Raw genomic sequence first — 21,711 nt, 5'->3', positions numbered from 1 at the left:
AATGCAATCCATTTGGGAGTACTGACTTCAACAGATTAAAACTTTTATTAATGTTATTCCACGAAGACTGTGCTAGAATGACTAATTAGCACTGGTTCAATTAATTCTCCTACTTCCAGAAAAGCATCTCCAGTACCCATTTCCAACTCCCCAGTGAGGGACAGGTGATCTCAGTGCAGTTTCACCCTCAGGTTTGTGATCCCTGAGCATCAGCTGTAAGCGAAGTGCCTTCTGAACAAAGCACACATTTCCACATTCCACAGTCCAGGTTTGAATCTTATTCACAAGTTTGGTATTTTAACCAGGGAAAAATGTTTAACAATGTTCTCTATTTCCACTGTTTTGATCTACCTGTTTTTTCTATCTTTTGTTGTATTTTCTAGAAAATTATCCTAAAATAAACACTACTACTTACCCATTTGTTGACGAATGAGATATAAATTATTCAGCACGGCACCCAACACATCTTTTTTAGATTTTTATTATTCTAGCACTCAATATTTGCTTTAATAATCTAAAGTACAATAACGCATCCTGCAATTGCTATCATTAAACACCTTTCAGATGCTCAAATAAATACACTCGTAGCCTCAACCATCTACTATTTGCATCTATCACAATGCTTGTTACTACGTGATCAATGCTGAATTAATACTATGCCCCAGCAAGTAAGGATTCAACTCAACAGAAAACACAATCACTCTCACAGGTAATCTATTTCATTGGCCTCCTTTGCCGTATTGACATAGGCATCATAGTTTCCAAATCTTATTAAGAATGGGAGAAGCTAAAGAAAATTAGGAGTTAAAACTTTAAAGTTCATTCTTTTGTATAAATGGGTAATTATGTAAAGGGTCAAGTGTTCTCTATTTTATAATTTAAGTCCATTTCTAAACTTGCTCATAGGTCGGAAATCACTTTGAACATGCCCTTCGCATGCATAGCAGCACATTCCACACCCCAGCTCCTACACACATGCAACATACATCTACACAAGGGTGTGCGTAAAATGTTTCACTATATACGACCCTTTAAGGATGTTTGGAAATGACTAAAGAAATGAAATTATGAGACCCAAATTTTACCTTGAGTTCACTTAAATTTTTGCATTTCACTGATTCTCTATCCATCAAGTAGATATAATTTACTAATGCTTTATCAAGTTCACCGAGGGGGTGGGGGCAGGTGAAGAACAAACAGCACTCTAAAAAAATGTAAAATTCTATCCCAATATAACCATAAAAATGTCCATACTTTTGTGTGTAAACCGTCAAGTACGACTCAATTGACAACACATTAATTAAAGTGACTTCATTTTTTCTTGTGACCTCCAGGTGGGAGAAATATCACGCAGAGTATCTCCAGACCTGCCTCCCTTACTATTCCTAATCATTCAAGAAAAACTGGATCAAGGAAATGGATTAGTAGACTATCTGTGGTATTATGCACAATAGGCCAAAGCACCATGTTAATAAAGCCAGGGTCGTAGGATTAATCTCAGCAAGGCCAATTAGTTTACATTTGTCCCCAGGACCTGGACTGCACTCCTAACTGCAGACAGCTTACAATGCATTCCACTGGTCACAAGATAGGCAACTGCCAAGGCGGTAAATGGATAAAAATGAAACTACCTTCACTAATGTTTAAAAAAAAAAAAATCCCAAATACGATATAGGTTAATAGAATCTTATCTGTGAAGAAAAAGAATCACATAGATTCTTAGCTGCATGTTAAACACATTTCGGTCTAAAGTATTGAGCGACGGTACAAGTGACTCCCGCATGTTAGAGCTACTCAACAGCATCCTACACAAAGCTACAGGAAAGGCCCTGCTGTACCCAAGTTGTCTAACAAGCGGTTCCTTCTACAGACATCCTTTTCTCTTTTTAATACTAACCTACATACTACCATTTAAAAATATTTACCATTAGTTATTTGGTTTAGAATGTTGTAAAAAATTCAGCTAGAAAATTATTCATAAAACTGTATTCTGTATTTTTTTTTATTTTTCAAACAGCCAGTGTCCACATTTAAAATGCAGAATTTGCAAATATAAATTAGTCTAATAATTCAATTAAAAATAAAACAAAACAATTTCCTTTAGCATCACAATACATAAAAGGGCATTATAAACTCTAAATGGCAATGTTAACTACATGACAATAATGCCAGAAGCTATGGAACTCATTCAACCTCTTAATGAATAGGTCAGTTTAAAGAACATTTTCTATGTTCCATGATCACGCATGAAAAAAGATTTCACTGTATCATAAAGGCTCAGCAATTCATTCGTGGCATAATGTGAGGTCAAGCAAGATTTTATTTTTACAGTGACAATAAAAAAATACATTAAAACCAAAAACAAACAAAAAAACAAAAAACCCTCCCAATTGTTTAAAAACAATTCTATTTGGAGGGTAAAAAATAATTTAAAATATACTGACTTACCGAATTTCAATTGTCAGGCTGCTGACTACTGATATGAAAGTCTGTATTTAAAAATATCACAAATATCTTTTTAACAGTGAAAATTTTGATGTGTTAAGTTTCACTGCAAAGCAATTTTCACCTGAGTAGATTTTGAAATTTAGTGTGCGCGTGTATTTGGGGAGAGGTGGGGAAGGAAAGATCCATTTGTATCAGATACTAAGTTTGTAGTTGATTCTTTCCCATTTATTTCACAGAACATTAAAGAAACATTTGCTGTGACCTTCCCAGGATATATGATACCTCCCTTTTTCCTGTAAATTTGTTCTGGCATTTTATGAATTCTCAGTATCCATATGTCCACTAATTACCCATTCAAGCATAGCAACTCAATTCATTCAGTTTTATAATACAACAGTGTCTATATTATGTACATGTTTAATTATCAACAGGAAATAGAAAATAAAAATTTACAGTGATTGAGAAAGGGTCAGAAAAGGGACAGGAATAATAATACTGTATAATCAGAATATCCTATTATCCTACCAGTTTCAATGACAAGGTTTTTCCTTTATTAATTGAAATACAAAGAAGGCATAGGGGATCAATCCCAGGAAAATAACACTATATATCAGAAAAGTCAACGTGCTCCACCATCAGGATTTCCATCACACATTTAATTTCTTCTGTACAATTTTTATAAATTTGTTTTTCTCTTCAAAATCATTCGATTTCCAGATTAAATTCAGCACTACACAGTATGCCCTTTAAGTAAAATGAGGTTACCTGCTTTATTTGGATACCAAGTTCCCTTCCAGACAGCATTAAAATAAAGACAAGACTACACAGATAAAATCCAGTATAATTCAAATCCAACAATGAAAAATTTCCCCCATATTGTTGCAAAATTCTTTCTACTGAAATGCTTTGCTACAATAATAAAAAGCATACATTACATATAAAAGATACCAGTGTACTAAAAAGTGACAGAAGTGAACTAGCAAATCCTTCAAAGCACATTTATATAAATGACTAGCATTTAAAAACATTTCTCCTATAAAATGTAGGTCATATACATTTAAAAATTGGCGGTTTTACTTCTAAAGCAGTGATGTGTGTGTTCAAATAGCTGTTCTGTACAGTATAATATCTACTCAATTCAAACTACAATAGGTTTGTCTTCCTTTGTATTGAAGGTGAATAAGTTCATCTGATCAGCTGAGAAATCAAGCTTGAAAAATAAGTATCTAAAAATCAAAGTAGAAAGATTAGAATCATTGAAATGTAGCTATGAAATATGAAGAGAACTATCTATTTCACAATGGAGCTGAAGTCACCTCAAAACTCATGGGCTTGAATCTAAAACAGAAAAACAAATATTAAAATCCAAAGCAAACCACAATGTTAGGTAGCAGTACAGAAGCAGGAAATAAAAATACGACATATCCCCTTCCTTCAGTGTGATGGGCACTAAGTTTGTGGTCTTCCTCCATCTTGCAGAAGAGTGGTAAGGCCATTCAATGCTTAGTGAAAGTGAGTACAGATGAAGTCAGATTTAGCCTGTCTCCCCTGCAACTTCAATTATGCTGTGTAAACAGTGTTATGTTCCAATAGAAGGAACAATGGAATCTGCTTATAAAAACTGATTAAAGATAATCATTATTAAATGAAATAAGGATAATCAATAATTCTGAAATGTTTTTTAGAACTTTCCTGATGCTACTTGTAAAGTTAGCACTGCTATGTATTATTGCTTACATACAGTACAACATCATATGCCTTCTAACATAAAGCAGTACTGTGATTTGTTTGTACATATTTACAGATTCTTAAAAACAAGCTGTAAAAACATTACATACTTTCAGACAATACAAATCAGCACATTGGTACTCACTTCAAAACAAATGGAATGCATAACATTAATAAACATCATAAAGGAAGACACATAAAAGTCCTTGATTGTCAAGACACGTTTATATATAAACTCTAACTGTGCAGAATTAAAGATTCAATCATAGGTACATCCTTATTTGATGAACCATATTTACAGCATGGTATTGCATAAAAAAATAAAATAATGTTTACAGGGTTTTACTTTTTTATCCATTGGATTAAAGAAAGCAACAAACACAACAAGAAATGTTTGTTTGCTTTAGTTTGTTTCCTACCAAAATTTAAGTGAATAAAGGAAACATACGGTTTTTATTTGCAGAATATAGCAAAAACAACTGGAAAATTATTTCCCTGAAATAAAGTAATTTGAAACGAAAAAAGGTTTAAATTAAATTGCAGAGTCAAAAAATTTCTCATTGATTATAATAGTGCTTCTTCAAGTAAATATACTGTGAAAAAACGAGTTCTAGTTTAAAATGTTCTAAGAAATGTAGTACTACAGTAATGCCTACTTTTAAAGTTTCCCGGCTTTTTTTTAAACAGCCCTTTAAAAACCCAAATTAATAAAATGAAACAAGTGGCAAAAGATCTAACCTACCTGGCACTTCACAAGTTTCTCTCACCTGTGGAAACAAAAGCCTACCCTGAGCACAAGGCCTCTTGAGCCTCTCTCTCAAAGAGAAAACGGCCAGACCACGGACAGCCCTCAGCCAGAGCTAAAAGGATGGATTTTCTATGGCATCAAGTAGAAAACTTGCAAGTAGATCCAAAAAACTTAACAGCTACTCAAATATTCTGAACCAAATAAAATGTGTGCAATAAGTTAAAAAAACAAAACACTTTTAGAAGATGTGCAAGAGATATTACCTCATCTAACGTGATGTGTTTCCAATCTTCGAATGTAGTAAGGTCCTAAGTGAAAAAGCACCTCATTCACACTGACCAAAAGTTTAAGGGTGTAAAAGCACGTTTAAAAAGAACAATTTGCTCATCCAAATTAATAAGAAACACAAATTGCAAAAGGACATCTCATATCCTCAAGATTCTGATCCAGATCAGCACAAAAGGCTACTTTCTTTATCTACTAATGCCCAGAGAGAAATTAACTTTCTAAACCAAACTGGGAAACTCAAAATGTTGAGATGTTTATCATATGGTAATAATACAAGGTTAACTCTGGTAGGCATTTAGAATTTCACAGTAAGAGAATAACTATACTTAAATGGCTAAGTCAATAAGTTATGCCAAGTATCACTTATTGCAAAAATGCTTATAATGTAATAGAAATGTCTGCCATTATACAGATTTAAAGAAACGTTTTAAAGACGGGAATGCAACCCCTGAAATTCTGCTTAACTACCATTTTCAAAGGCCTCCCTTCCTTAGCTTACCCTACCTGCTTAGCAGTAGAGTCACATTCTAAACACTGCGCTGCTGTTAAACAAAATACTTCATGCTGTACCAAGAATTACATCAAGTTCTCAACAAAACAAAAATTTTGATCAGGCTCAAAAAATTTCAACTCAGGAAATAAATGCCTACTATCATCAAATAGTCGTATAAGAAGAATCCAAACGCCTATCTAGGGAGGGCACAGTTCCACTGCTAACATCTTGCTTGAATGAGGCCTTCTTGTGATTGTGATGTGCAACACAACACACACCATTCTTATAAGTCAATAATGGCAGAACACTTTATCTACTTCAAAGAAGTCTAAAATTCTTGAAAAATTTGGCAGCAAAGAATGCTGTCAAATGGAAAAATGAGTATTTCAAGCAAAGCTTAATAACCAAAGTATAGAGGAAACCACATTAAAGATAATTTATATTCCTTATCATATAAAAACACCAATATGTTAAAAATAACTGAAAAGATATTTTGGGTGGATATTTCTTTGTTCCCTTTCTTTATGAGAACAGTCTTGGGATCACATTAAATAAAAGAAAAAAATAATTTAAATGTATAACATTCTATACTGAAACAAAGACTACAGACCTATAGGACCAATATAAAAGTTCCATTTTCCAAGGGTATTAATTTTAGATTATCACTGGTCAATATCAGTATGTGCATTATGACAAATAAGATGGCGAAAACTTTTTGTAAAAAATGAAAAGCTGGAACAAACAGGATAATAAAATCAATAAAACTAATGTTATTTTCCAAAAATTAAAACTGTCCAATGTGTAACTCAAAACCATCATTCTTCAGAAAAGTATATATGTATATATAAAAGCACTATTTATTGTACCATGCTGTATTATTTTAAGACAAAGTATTAAAAATAAAACATTCATAGTATAAGGATAAAGTCTGTAGTTTATTTAGATTTTGAAATGCAACAAAAACTTTCCGATCACTCATCTAGCTGAAAAAGAAATTGTAGTTACTAGAATTAGTAAACACTTTTGGTTTGTAAAACTGTAATGAACAGTGTTCATTAAAAAATTAACTCAAGATAAAATAAGCCATTAAAATGCCCATTTCTTTAGTTTATCTGGATACTGCTTAATTATTCAATCTATCAAGATTCTAGAAAGAAAAGGATTAAACCAGGTTTTAGTTCCAAAGATACCCAATTTCCTTTTATTGCCAAAAAATTAAAATAATCAATTATGAGATGATTATGACACAACCATATCAAACCTAAAAATCTAAATTTTTTTTGTTTACTTTGAGAAATCAAAAATACCAAATAGATTCTAAGTGCTCTATGTTAACTGAAGTGTATATGTAAGGTAAAATACAATTAAGCTTTAAAACGTGGAATATACATTTGTATAAGCATTATGTTCTTGGGAATGTAATCTACAGAATATCTTCTTACTAAAACTTCAAAATCTTGATACCTGCACATGAAAAATCATAAAAAATATCTAGGTACAACTGTACAAAGGAACTGACACCAATATGCATACTTCCATAGAAATAAATGCTTCAACAGTTACATATTTTGGTAAAACTTTTGAAAGTATGCATATTTTAAAAGTAATTAGGTTTTTAAATAGTGGAGTCTTAGACTATCAGATTTTTATTACATTTTTTCCTAAAAAAAAAAAAAAAAGTCAATATAATGCAAAATGAAAATCAAGGGTATATGGCATATCATTCTTTTTAAAAGGTTGGTTTCTTGGTTTCTTTTTCCCCCACAGGACACACTAATTTACTTAAGCCATAATCTCTTGACATTTAAACGTTTAAGTTCACTCTGTAAAGTATAATCAGATTCCCTGCTGAAGTGCAATAACTATGCTGAAAAACTTAAACAGTATGAGTAAATTTCACACAATTACTAATCTCCTAAGAATGTACAATGTTATCAGTTAGGAAACAATTGTGCGAAAGTCTTTTTTTTTTTTTTTCCTTTTAAATGTGGTGTAGGTGGAATAGCAAGTTTCTGATCTAAAACAAGTAATGCATTGCTTCTATAAAGGTGACAACATGTAAGGCAGTTCAAAGAATGCTGACTAACCAAACAAAACGCAATTACTGGATTATCTTGCTATTCATATCAGCTTAACTTGTTATATCGCATTGCTCTTAAACCTGTACAGCACTCCATTTTACACAGAGTAACCCCACTCTTGATTAATCTGTTCTAAAGTGCCAGTATTATTTACACTTTTTCTTTTAGCCAAAAGTCTGGCCAGTTGTGGCATCAGGTGAGGATGTCATCCCAGCTCTATTATCATTTACATTCACCAAGGGAAATTCTGGAAATTCAGCACTTGTCCCTGGTCCCCGAAGGTTCACCTGTCCATTGGCAGTGCTAAATTGAGTAGCTATTCCAGCTCTCGATCCGTGATAGGGAGCACGGAAGGGCTGTTCAAAGGAGCTCATTTGGTAAGCTTGGTGGACAGGCTGAGCCTCAGCTTTCTTCTGAGAAGTCACTTGATCCAAAAAGTCCTGTGTTGACGTGGCAGAAGCATGGTTTGTCTCATCACCTGAAAAGGGAAACGAGTGCTGTGAATCACCAACTATTAGTCCAAAGTGGGACTTATCTGGAGTTGTTCTTAGTGGAGAATTCATTCCTGATCGAAAGCTATTGATGGGCATGGCTGCATAGACTTGCTTGTCTATGGAAGAGAATGCTGGCTGATTTGAAAGGGTCTGGTTATCAGTCACAAAGTTAAGGCTCGGGCTATTTAAATAGGCATCATTTTGGCTAGTTCTGTCCAAAGCCTGCTGCAGAAACTTTGAATATTCCTGCAACATGTTGGCTTTATCTGATGAGGATGCTTGGGAGCTTGATCCAACATTCTCTGACTGGGTGACCTCAGGTACTTCTGAAGAATTTATTGATATGCTAGAAGTCACCTCGGTGTCCGCAACACTGAATGATATCTCATGCTGTCCATTAGCTTTATGGGAATAATGATCCAACAGAGTCTGCAGTACCTCATCTGGAATAACATTTTTGTCATGATTACTCTTAATCTCCACATTCAGTGCTTGTGAATCTAATATGGACGCTGTGGTACTTTCATCAATGACACTTGCCACAGCTGCTTGAGTTACAGAAGGCTGAGAGGCTATAGTACCCACATTCAGCGCGTACTCCCTACTGTTGTTACTTGTTGCTTGAAGATACCGTTTCTTCTTCAAAAACTGCATGGCATCATCATAATTAGTACTGCTATGCACAGGTTTACTGGGACCCTCTTGCAAATTATCAACCTGATCAATGTCAGCATTGCCCTCTGAGTCCAGTAAAGCTTGTTTATCTACAAGTTCAAAAGCATACTTTGAAACTTTGCTCTCTTCATATGTAGATAAAGGTGAAATTGTTGGATTCTGCTCCAGTGGCTGTTTCAGACTTCTCTTACTGTTAATTTTTTTGAGAACCAACTTAGGTGGGTGTATTTCTCCTGATGCATCTTCTAAATGTGATCCTCCAACCGAAGAATGTGGCATTTCAACAGCATACTCTGCTACCATATACTCATCTTTTACTTTAGTGCTTGAAGAATAAAGAGGCAAGTAATCATTTTTGTCTTTCTTCAGATCAGATTTGTCCAAAGCACTCTCTTTGTCCATCCCAGAAGATTTTTTCTCAGTTTTCTGCCTTTTCTTTTTTGGCAGTGAGTTATCTTTTGGTGATGTAGAAAAGCCAGAATCTTCCTCGGATGTCAGAAGGCCACCTTTGATGGCACATCTGTTCAGTTTTTTGTCATGATTTTCATGGCACATACGTTTATGTTTCAGTACACGATCTGTTCTGGAAAAAAACTGTCGAATTCAGAGTTCGGTAACGAGTTTTTTGTTTTAGTTTGTGTTTTTGGTCAACCAAGAAAAAAAAAAAGAAAAAAAAGCAATTAATATAAAGATAGATAAAAGTATAACACAAGCAATTCCAAGTAATTTGCTGAGCCAACCACCTATTATAAATCTAAACAACAACAGTTAGGAAGTTCTTCACGTAGTTCTAGTAGTAATAGAAAAATTTTCAGGTGTCAATACCTCAATAAAGTTGATTTCTACAAAAAAGAATTTCAGCCCTGGCTGCTGTGGCTCAGTTGGCTGGGCATCATCCTTGTGCACCAAAGGGTTGCAGGTTCAATTCCCCAACAGGGCACATGCCCAGGGTTGCAGACTCAATCCCCAGTAGGGGGCAAGCAGGAGGCAGCCTATTGATGTTTCACTTTTACATAGATGTTTTTCTCTCCCTCCCTCTTGCTTCCTCCCTCACTCTAAAAAAAATCAATAAAAAGAATTTCAAACCACTTCTTACCTGTAAACAGTATTCACACTGGTAAGGTTTTTCTCCACTATGAGTTCTCTTATGCCTTTCCATATGATATTTTTGTATGAATCTCATACCACATTCATCACAGCGAAATGGTTTTTCACCTAGTACACAATATAGAAAGTTTAAAACAAAACAAATATTGTAAAATAATGAATTATCTTAACACAAGAATCTCTAAGTAAATGACTTTTGAGAGTTGTCATATTTGGCTCTTTTTAAATGACAAAAAGTCTCCTCTACACTAAAGACATCTTCCAATTAAAAATTTCAAAAATACTTTGCTTTATAAAAATGAGAGAGATCGGCATATGCCACTGAAAAGAAAAGGGTGAAAGCAGACATACTCCACTTCCCTGCCTTTCAATACATGTGTGTATAACATGCTCTTTTCCATAGAGACCAGTAGTACCAGGAACTTATAGCAATACGAACATTGTTTCAGTAGAGTGGCTGATGTTTCCAATCTTTTTCTCAATCACACAAAATAATATTTTAAAAATACTTCTGAAAAAAAGAAATGTTACCCATACATAGTTCAACACAATTCTTGGGTACAACCTTTTTAATTCTATATTTCTTTTAAAATGTATTTGTGGTTAAATGAAATTAAAATCCTAGGAAAATATTCTTAAAAATCTAATTTACTAAAACATAAAAAGAGTTTAGATTAGAGTCTAAGTTTGAAAAGTAAAGTTTGACTCTCTTTTTCTCAATTCAAACCAGCATTTCTCCTATCCTTTTGGGAATGAATTAAATGTTAAATTGGACACACAGATATACATTTAAAAAATATCATAAAGACTTCCTAGCTATAAGGAATCATTATTATGGAGATCTAAAATAAGTTTTACTTATAGAACCACACAGGCGCCAAGAGACTTCAATGGGACAAGAATAGTCTTTTCAACAGTGATGCTGGGACAATTTCATACTCCCATTCAAAGGAATGTAATTGAACCTCTACCTCACCTCATACACAAAGATTAACTCAAAACAGATCATAGGCCTAAATGTGGGAACTGAAACTATTAGAGGAAAACACAGAAATACATCTTGACCTTGGATTAGGTAATCATTTCTTAGATATGACACCAAAAGCACAAGCAACCAAACAAAAAATAAATAGAATGTACTTCATCAAAATTAAAAACTTCTGTGCTCCAAAGGGAACTCTCAAGAAAACAAAAGACAAAATGGCACCGCTGCCGGGGGATGAGCGAGGACAAGCGCTCCATCTGCAGGGAGTGGCCATTTCCAGTGGGGTCTGCGGAGTAGTTTGGCTACTAGAGCTTTTACTTATTAAGCAGTTGAATTTACTTATAAATCTTTTCTTTTATGGATATTAGATTTCAAGTGTTATTTAGAAAGTGTTTCCGCCCTGGCTGGTTTGGCTCAGCGGTTAGAGCGTCGGCCTGCGGTCCGGAGAGACCCGGGTTCGGTTCCCGCTAGGGGCACGTACTTCGGTTGCAGTTTGTCCCCGGCCCTGGTTGGTCGTGCGGGTGGCAGCCACTCGATGTGTCCCTTTCACGCCGATGTTTCTCTCTCTCTCTCCCTCCCACTCTATCTGTACAAAAATTGGAAAAATGTCCTCGGGTGAGGATAAAAAAAAAAAAATAGAAAGTGTTTCCTATTTCAATCTGCCTATAATTTATAGATTCATCTTTTACATTATATCTGATATGTTTGGAGTGCATCCTAAGGGAGAATGTAAGATACAGATAATACTTTGTTTTCCCAGATGGCTATCCAGTTTTCCTAACACCACTTCAGAGAAATTCAGCTTTTCTTGATCCCATTTTTATCATAATCATTCTCTAAAAAGTTCCATGGGTAGCCCTGGCCGGTTTGGCTCAGCGTTTAGAGCGTCGGCCTGCGGTCCGGAGAGACCCGGGTTCGGTTTCCGCTAGGGGCGTGTACCTCGGTTGCAGTTTGTCCCCGGCCCTGGTCGATTGTGTGGGTGGCAGCCACTCGATGTGTTCCTTTCACATCGATGTTTCTCTCTCTCTCTGTTCCTCTCTCTCCCTCCCACTCTATCTGAACAAAAAAATGGGAAAATGTCCTCGGGTGAGGATAAAAAAAAAAAAGTTCCATGGGTTGATTTCTAGACTTTCTATTCTGTTCCACTGGTCTGACTATTCATATGCAGAACCAACTTTACATTTGTATACAGTGTATGGATACAGAGTATATATACCCCAAACGGTAAAGCAGTATGTAAATTATACCTTAATTTAAAGTAATGGGAAAAAAAAGTCTGAAGTCAACAAAACGTATTTCCTTTAAGATGAAAAAGATATTGAAAATTTAAACTAGATGCATTATCTAGACAAAACATCCTAAGGAAAAATCCTCAGCTATTTTGCAAAATAAATAAAATCGTTATTATCCTATCATCCCCCAAAAGATGAAAACTTTAAAATTCATAGATGAATAAATATGGCATTAGGAACTTAATGAAGTTCTCTTCTGATTATCTCCATTTTCTCAGTGAAATAGGAAGCAGGCTGAAAGTGAGATAGTAAAAAATGCTGGAGGTTCATGGAAAGGAGAGAGTATAAAATATTGGGGAGAAACGTTGGCAGTTTTTTTAATTTTTGTATTTACTGTAAAACATTAGACAGTAAATATTTTAGACTTTGAGGATCATGCAATTTTGGTCACAATTACTCAACTCTGCTATTGTAGGGAGAAAACAGCCATAGATATCACATAAAGGAAAGGGTATGGCTATGTTCCAATAAAAATTTAGTTATAGTAACAGGCAGCAGGTGGAATTGGTCCATGGGCTCAAATATGGACCACATCTAGGTGAGCAGTAGACTGAATGGACTAGAAATAAATGATTTCCAGTACACATTTAGGGCCCACTTAAAGTGACCCTAATACAACATAGTTTTCTGTTTTATTCTTGAAATGGAACGAGTTCAAGTTCCCAAAGCTGTAATTTAGCCAAGTGCGTACCATGTATGAGAGAGAACAAGGGATAAGTGTGTAAGCTAGAGTGATTGTGATAAACAAAGACCGCTGAATTTAAACTGGATAAGGAAAGTGATGAAAATATGAGAGAAATGAGGATAGTGAAAAGGAGGCAGAATCACTGGGTAGGTTTTCATGGAAACAAAAGATTGTTGAAACTTAAGAATGTGAGGCATGAGCAGAAAGGGCAGGAGGTAGTGTTGGAAAGTGAGAAATCCAAATCATAAAGATTTAAAGTAGTCTAAAGTATGATCAAGAGGGAGGTACAATGACTAGCAAGATTACCAACAAAAAGAGGTCTAAGAACTGAAAACATTAAAAAAAATAAACTTTGGCCCTGGCCGGTTTGGCTCAGCAGTTAGAGTCTTGGCCTAGGGACCAGTGAGTCCCAGGTTCGGTTCCCACTAAGGGCACGTGCCTCAGTTGTAGTTTGTCCCCGGCCCTGGTTAGGATTGTGTGGGTGGCAACCAGTCAATGTGTCTCTCTCACATCAATGTTTCTCTTTCTCTCTCTCTCTTCTCCCCTTTCTCCATCCCGCTCTATCTGAAGATAAATGCAAAAATGTCCTCAGGTAAGGATAAAAAATAAATAATTAAACTTTGACAGGGGTTGACAAACTTTCTCTATAAAGGGCCAGACAGTAAATATATCAAGCTTTGTGTGCAAACCGGTAAAATCAAGGATACTATATATATATACACACTCAAATAACAAGAGGGAAAATTTCCACAAAATTTTTTATGAAATTCAAAATATGATGATTATAATAATGATGGTAACAGAATATAATTTTTCACCATACAAATGCCCTAATAAGACAAGAATTATTTTTATGAGAGGAGGTAGCATTTTTCCAAATCGGGGTTTAAAGTTAATGTTCTCTCTGTACCGCAGGCCGACGCTCCAACCGCTGAGCCAAACCGGCCAGGGCTAATGTTCTCTATCATCAGTCAATTGCAAATGTTTATCTGATAATACTTATCTGCATGAGATTTTACATATTCCATCTTTAAAACTGTCTTGTCACAAAGGTAACTGATAACAATCCATAAAAACATACTTTTAATTTAAAAATGTTCATCACTTGATTTATAGAATTTTATCAGATTCTTTTCTTGATATTTGCCTGTTAGTGTGCCATTACACTGCAGGTTAATCACTTCCAAATGAAGATCGGGTAGAGTTACAGTTTAATGGATTTTGAAATATGGACTTGCACCAAGGTCCAAAACATGATCGAAGTGTAGTTTGAGCTTAGAAAGTGTATCTACCCCACATCTGTGTGGGAAGTGAGTTTTGTTTCTTGTTGTAACTTGTAACAACAAGGGAAGTGTACACAGCAGCATTTTGTGATTCAATAACCTTAGTGGCTGTCAAAATGACTTAACCACAGTTTAAGTTTCACGATAAGCACTGTTTTCCCCTTCTAATATTAAGTTGACTTTATTAAGAAACATATTCAAGTCTTCAGCAAAAGCTAATGTCCAAAGTCATTCTTTATTATTCAATAATAATGGCTGAAAGTGGTTCATCTCATTCAGAAAAATTTTAATCTTTTTTCTACTCTCAAAAACTCCCAATAAAACTTTATCATTTCTAAGCGATTAAACTGCTACATAGAATAAGTGAGGATATCCAGCTTCCGTATCAGACAAAATTCGTGGAACCAATGACGGTTAAATCCAAGAGAGCAAATGAAGTTTACATCTGAACACTACTGGTTCAAGGACACACAATATATTCAATGCTTTCCACAAAGTACTGCTTGGGTAATATAACAAATACCCATATGTTTTAAATTAGTCCAACTAAACTTTTTTCTGTTCTACACATTTTTCCCACCGTCGGCTGTAACACATCTTAATAGAATCTACTTCAGATTACATTGAGATAATGCATTATCATGTATTCTTTTTAAGAAAAACAAAAAAGTATTGAGATTTAATTCAATAGCATGCAATTCAACCACTTAAAGTGTATAATTCCTTTTTGAAAATCTTCTTGTCTATACTTGTTCCACAGTGGCTAATTCTTCAGTCATTTCACACTTGGCCTTGTCTCCTTGGATAAATAAGAACTGAGTAGTAGTGATAATATCTGTCAACTCACTAAGGGCAAGGAAACAACTTGAAATCATGTCTTGTGTTTTGGTTGACTACTGATGTTGTTCCATGTAGGATTTCATCCAAAAATCTGGGTTCCACAATATAAGCTTAAAAACCATTACCCTGTACTAGTTTTACTCCTTTAGTTGATTCTGATTAAACTGTTATTAAATTTCATCTATAATTATTCTTCCTTTGAAATGTCTTTCTATCCATTTCAGTTTCTAGTCTTAGTCTTGTTTGTAAGTTCAGGCCCTCATCAGAGTATGATAGTGGCATTCCTAAGAAATATTTATAAAAGCAATTGTTTCAATAAGGAAGAAAAATAATAATAATTGAGATTAGTTTCAGAAGTTACTTTCCTGTAGTGGAAAAAGTATTAATAGCTAATTAATTAATCTAAAACCCAAACTAGTAAGTAAATCCAGACTTCTATAGAAAGTAGTAGCTTCAACTCTCAATTCAGCACAATAATGATTTAATGTAAACTTCAAGTTTATACACAATATTTAGGAATATGTTTACCACCTAAGAACTGTCATCCAAAATGTAAAAACAATGCAAATGCATTGAAAATGCAAAACTTTACATAAAATACAAGGGGAGAAATGACCAAAAATACTATTATTCTGCTAGAAAAACCTCTTATCATGATCTATTTCTTGGTTGCAATCCTTCCTTTTAATAATCATAAAAAGCTAGGTAACAGACTAGCCACTCAGCAAATTCTCCTACTAAATAATAATCCAGAATATCAAGCGATGTTTTTGGTAGGAAGCCTCTATCCCTCCCTATAACAATCATTCTCTTCTCCACCCTTGCTTAGAATATCTCAGCTACTAAATAACAATCCCTCAAATGTCTCCTGCCCAATCCCTAACATTTAGGTCCATAACTTCTGCATAACAAAAATCCCTTGTCACAGTATTCTAAAATTTTAAAATAATACCTTTCAGTTTCAGGTTCCAATGAGTCCACTGTCCATTTCCCCCTATTTCTCATATAACAAAATGTCTTAAGGCAAATTTTTCTACAAGGATAAAGTTATACCTTTCTCAAGACTCTAGAGTTACAGGTGATCAGATTCAGAGTCCCCTCTACCCTATGATAAAGAACTAAAAGTAGGCAAGAATACATCTGATTGATTTTTTTAAATGAATAGAATTCCTCCATCAGATAAGCACGGCAGGCCCATGCAGAACACTGTATGGTTTCAAACAGCAATAAATATGCTGCTCTCTTTGTGTTGGTATTCATTTTATTTTTTCACAATTGCATTTTTAAAAATTTTAACTGCTTAATCTACAATTTGGTCAATTCTCCAAGGCAAATAAAAGTTGACTGAATATATTTTCTGAAATAATTTAAAATTCACACTGCAAGTTCTTGCTTAACTGTCATTCTTTAAGAACCTTTAGAAAGTAAATAATTAGCCCAGCTGGAGTAGCTCAGTTGGTTGAGCGTCTCCTGTGCACCAAAGGGCTGCTAATTTGATTCCTAGTCAGGGCACATACCTGGGTTGTGGGTTCGATCCTGTGTGGGGCACATATGGAAGACAACCAATCGATGTTTCTCTCTCTCTCTCTCTCTTTCTCAAAGCATGTCCTTAGGTGAGGATTTTTAAAAAAATCAAAACAGATAATAACAAAACATAGGTAAAAAAATATCCATTAAGCCCTTGTAAAAATTTACAGAGGGATAAAATTGTGTGAAGAGATAAAAATCAATAACCTTTGGTTAATTTGTCTATCAGCTTTTTTATACTGCCATAACGAGGAGAGATAACTCAGAATTCTACAGGAAATAAAGAGTAAGAAGTACTTGCATCAATTATCAATACAGCAAAAAACTCTAATGGGAGACAAGTTGGATAAAGAAATAACTACCTAGAACTACATTAGGATGTCAATCCTATGACCTACATTCGCTTCTTAACAGTACCATGAAGTTAGACTCTCTTCAAAAGATCTAACGAAAAGCAAAACAAGTTACAAAATATGCAGAAGATGTTATTATCATTGTGGCTGCTTTCAAAGAAAGTCAAGACACTTTCATAAAATTCACATGGGGGTTGAAAACATGTAAGCATTTTTGAAAAATACAAACTCTTCAGAGATAACATCTTGACATATGGAAAGTATCCAGAAAAATAAGAATGAATGACCTTGATAAGTTAATTTAGATTTCCCTAAATATTCTAAATCCTATTTCTTCATCGTGACTGTGTCCAAATCAGAGAGTACATTTTGTCAGCCACTCTTCCACCAAAGGCCCAAATAAAATGTATGGAATTCTGAGTTTGTATTATTAAAATTCATTCAAATGAAAACTTTTATCAACAAATAAAAAATTCTGTTGCCAGCCAATCCGAACATCTGAAACCTTAATGAATTCATGTTCTGAAAGGAGTGAATGTTGGTCTTCCATTCAACTGGATTCTGGAATAATTAGTAAAAGTGGCTGTCAAAATGGCAGCTTCAAATATTGGAGAGTTCTGAAGGTTGTCAGATTCTTTGAGTTCAAGAATTAATTGGGAGCCCTGGCCGGTCTGGCTCAGCGATTAGAGCGTCAGCCTGCGGTCCTGGGAGACCCGGGTTCGGTTCCCGCTAAGGGCACGTACCTCGGTTGCAGTTTGTCCCCGGCCCTGGTCGGTTGTGCGGGTGGCAGCCACTCGATGTGTTCCTTTCACATCGATGTTTCTCTCTCTCTCTCTCTGTTCCTTTCTCTCCCTCCCACTCTACCTGAACAAAAAAATTGAAAAATATCCTCCGGTGAGGAAAAAAAAAAAAGAAAAAAAAGAATTAATTGGGTATTTTTCCTAAAGAATATCGTGTGAAAGAATTTGTAAAATAAAGCATTAGATCTAGACTCAAATGTCCACTGCTTCATTCTTTGTAGAGTGTAAAATAATTTTGGGGGTGGAAAGCAGAGAAGAACCCATATTAAAGAAGGCAAACTAACAAATGAAAGAGTAAAGAAACTTACTTGTTCTAGACTAATCATGTTTTTGAAAGTGTGAAAATAATTTTTAAAAATTCAGAACATCAAACATTAAAAACTGCTTGCAGGGTAACCTTTTAAAAAATTAGCAAATTCTGTTGAAGTTAAATTTGGGTAGTCCTTTTTCAGCCCTTTTTCTGAAAATTGGTACATCCCATACTGTTCAAAAATGAAAAGGATCCATCCTGGCCGGTTTGGCTCAGTGGTTAGAGTGTTGACCTGTGGTCCCGAGAGACCCGGGTTCAGTTCCCACGAAGGGCATGTACCTCAGTTGCAGTTTGTCCCTGGCCCTGGTTGGGTCATGCAGGTGGCAGCCACACAATGTGTCCCTTTCATGTCGATGTTTCTCTCTCTCTCTCTCTTTCTTCCTCCCTCTCTTCCTCCCTCTCTCGCTCTCACTCTATCTGAACAAAAAATGGAAAAATGTCCTCGGGTGAGAATTTAAAATAAAATAAAATGAAGAGAATCCAAAGTCCAGAAAACACAACTTTCTTTGTTTCGCTGTAATATTTAGTGGTTTCCAAGTTTTACCTGCCTCTCATAAACGGTCAAAAATGAATATTACATTCCTTGAACCTTAACAATGTTATTTCATTTATTCAGATTCTAATACCTAAAAGTAAACCTAACAAATTTGCAATTAGCTGAACAGATTATAACTTTTCATATTAATTGTTAACAGAACACTTAACAAACGTCCAGTTTTCTTCACAAAACATTAGTATTCTTCCGACATGGGAGTTATATGCCCTGGTATTTTATAATACTTACAGGATAAATGTGACACTCCTTAGATGGGCATGGGAAACAATATAACTCTAAACTCAAGCCCGCTCATCTCATCTCCTCATTCCTACTCTACCCACTCCTCTGCTCTACTCAGAATGACCATTTACTTCTTGCCTTTGTTCGCCCTATACCAACCAGCAGGAACTTGTTCTACTCCTACCTCCGCAGACTCTCTTCAGGCAGGACCCAATTACCTGCAAGCCATAAGGCCAGGTTCAGGAGTGGCTCTGCTCTTACCTGAACAAAAAAACACCTCTATGTTTAAAACCAAAAGTTTCTGTGAACTCAAAATGTTCTCGGTGCTGAATCTACCTTTTCAACAGCATGCTGGTTAAGAGTATGAACTCTGAAGACCTAGACTGTGTCTTTAACCAGTTGTGCTCATTGAGGCAAGTCACTTAATCATCTGATCCTTAGTTTTCTTCTCTTTAAAAATAAAATAAAATAGCCCAGGCCAGTATGGCTCAGCGGTTAGAGCATCGGCCCACGGACCAGTGAGTCACGAGTTCGATTCCAGTCAAGGGCATGTACCTCAGTTGAGGTTCGCCCCTGGTCAGGGTCATGCAGGAGACAACTGGTCAATGTGTCTCTCTCACATCGATGTTTCTCTCTCTCTCCCTCCCTCCCACTCTATCTGAACAAAAATGGAGAAATATCCATGGGTGAGGATTTAAAAAATAATAGTACCCTCCTTGCAGGACTGCTGTGGGGACGAAGATAATTTATGTATTGTGTTTAATAGAGTGCTTGGTAGAGAATAGGTACTCAATACATTTATTTGACAGTATTTTTAGGTTTATGATAATGATGACTTAGGAATTTCTAGCTCCCCGCCCCCCAACTCAGACATTTTATTTTGTTCAAGTCAAGCAGGATAATCTGTTGAGAGTAAGTGGTAAGTGTGGAGCATCAAGTCTATACACATTTTCCAGGGTGAACTGCAACCGCCTGAAATGAAGCCTTGCTACACAGAACAGTCTATAGCTGAGCTAGGACAGAGGGTAAGGAATCAGGAATGTCTAGCCTTTTAACTATCTTGAAGTACCTGCCTCCATCTGGCTCTTTTAAAATAGCATATCTGACACTCTGCTTGTCTTGTTACCTAGCATCTCTAATTGTCCTGTCTTCTTGTTTGTCTGATTTTTAATGTGCTACTCTGTGTGTTTCTGAATTGATTGTCTACCATCCATTTACTACCTATCCTTTCCCAAAGATTGCTAACTTCAGTACACGCCAGATTTTTCTCCTGGCCCCGGCTTCCGTCATTCTTCTGCTCTACCATCTACCATTCCTGTGATGACACTTGACTCCCATGTAACATACCACACGTACTATAAAATCTAAATCTACCTCACAGGGCCAGTTGAGTTCTACCTCTTCCATGAAGCCACCAATGTGAATCCTCAATGCTCTAATTCATCTGAATTGCTGAAGCCCAGTTCTGTACTGCTTTGTAGGATTTGTCAAACTGTGAATCACAATTCACTAGTTCATTCATACAACAACGATACATAAATAAGAATGAGACCACTTCAGGAAATTTGTTAAACTAGAAGCTTGTCAAAACAAATGGTAGCCCTGGCCAGTTTTGCTCAGTGTATGTTTTCAGACTGCTCAGTGGTTAGAGCAGTTAGAGCATCGGCCCTCAGACTGAAGGGTGGCAGGTTTGATCTGGTCAAGGGCATGTACTTGGGTTGCAGGTTCAATTCCCAGTCCCAGTCATGTGGGAGGCAACCAATCAATTATGTCTCTCTCACATAGATGTTTCTCTCTCTCTCTCTCTCTCTCTCTCTCTCTCTCTCTCTCTCTTTCTCTCACTCCCTTCCACTCTGTCTAAAAAGTCAATGGAGCCCTGGCCGGTTTGGCTCAGCAGTTAGAGCGTCGGCATGTGGACCAGAAAGTCCCTGGTTTAGTTTCTGCTAAGGGCACATACCTTGGTTGCAGCGTGTCCCTGGCCTCGGTTGGGGTCGTATGGGTGACAACCACTCAATGTGTCTCTCTCATGTTGATGTCTCTCTCTCTCTCTTCCCCTTCTCTCCCTCCTGCTCTATCTGAAGATAAATGCAAAAATGTCCTCGGGTGAGGATAAAAAAAAAATCTAAGAAGTCAATGGAAAAATATCATCAGATAAGGATTAACAAAAACAAATGGTAAACAATGTTTTTAAACTACAGACACTATAAACTAAAAAAGAACATTTTACATGAATCTTAGGGGAACGGGTACTTACACACACAAAATATACATAGATATTTAAATGAAAACTGGACAACCTTCATTATAAAGCCTCTCTGGTTCTCCATATTTCAGTTCTGATGTATGTTAAAACAGAGTTAATTTTCTGGATGACTTCCCCACCAAAAAAAAAAACCCCAGAAAACCTTTAAATATGTCACAGTGTTTTATATATGGATGTATATTATGATTTATTTTATATCTTTACTGAGATGTTTTGTTACACAGTGTGAAACTTTTATGTGTTTTATGTATAATCAAATCTTTTAGTGTGAATTATTAACAGTTTTGCAGAGGAAAAAACACCTGGTTTCCGAAAGCTTTGTGAAAGCAGAGCATGTCCGTCACAGCACCCTGCACGCCCCGCTTCTCCCTCCGGGGCGCTGTCATGCCAGTGCTGCCTGGCTCCAGCAGGCACCGTGCCGGCAACGTGCTCAGTACGCAAACAGGATTCGGTTCCTTCATCTTCCAAATGAGAGTTAAACCCTAACTAGGTCTGAAACATTTTCTTTTAATAAGTTTTCTCCACTATAGCTA

General features: G+C 35.8%; 1 protein-coding gene across 10 annotated transcripts in view; it reads right to left on the bottom strand.

The window, feature by feature from the left end:
• Positions 1-1,303: 1,303 nt before the first annotated feature.
• ZNF148 (zinc finger protein 148) overlaps positions 1,304-21,711 on the bottom strand; it is a 146,099-nt gene continuing 125,691 nt past the window's right edge. For 7 of the 10 annotated variants that reach the window (XM_036243885.1, XM_036243886.1, XM_036243887.1 and 4 more), the window contains 2 exons: positions 10,052-10,170; positions 1,304-9,549 (listed from right to left, as the gene is read on the bottom strand). In XM_036243885.1, coding sequence (XP_036099778.1) covers positions 7,951-9,549; positions 10,052-10,170 — 1,718 coding nt within the window. In that variant the 3' untranslated portion in view covers positions 1,304-7,950. The remainder of the gene's footprint in view (positions 9,550-10,051; positions 10,171-21,711) is intronic. The other 3 variants (XM_036243893.1, XM_036243892.1, XM_036243891.1) reach the window with 1 other exon arrangement.

This window comes from Molossus molossus, unplaced genomic scaffold, assembly GCF_014108415.1.
Source record: "Molossus molossus isolate mMolMol1 unplaced genomic scaffold, mMolMol1.p scaffold_m16_p_5, whole genome shotgun sequence".
NCBI lineage: Eukaryota > Metazoa > Chordata > Mammalia > Chiroptera > Molossidae > Molossus > Molossus molossus.
This window is presented reverse-complemented; position numbering and strand designations above follow the sequence as displayed.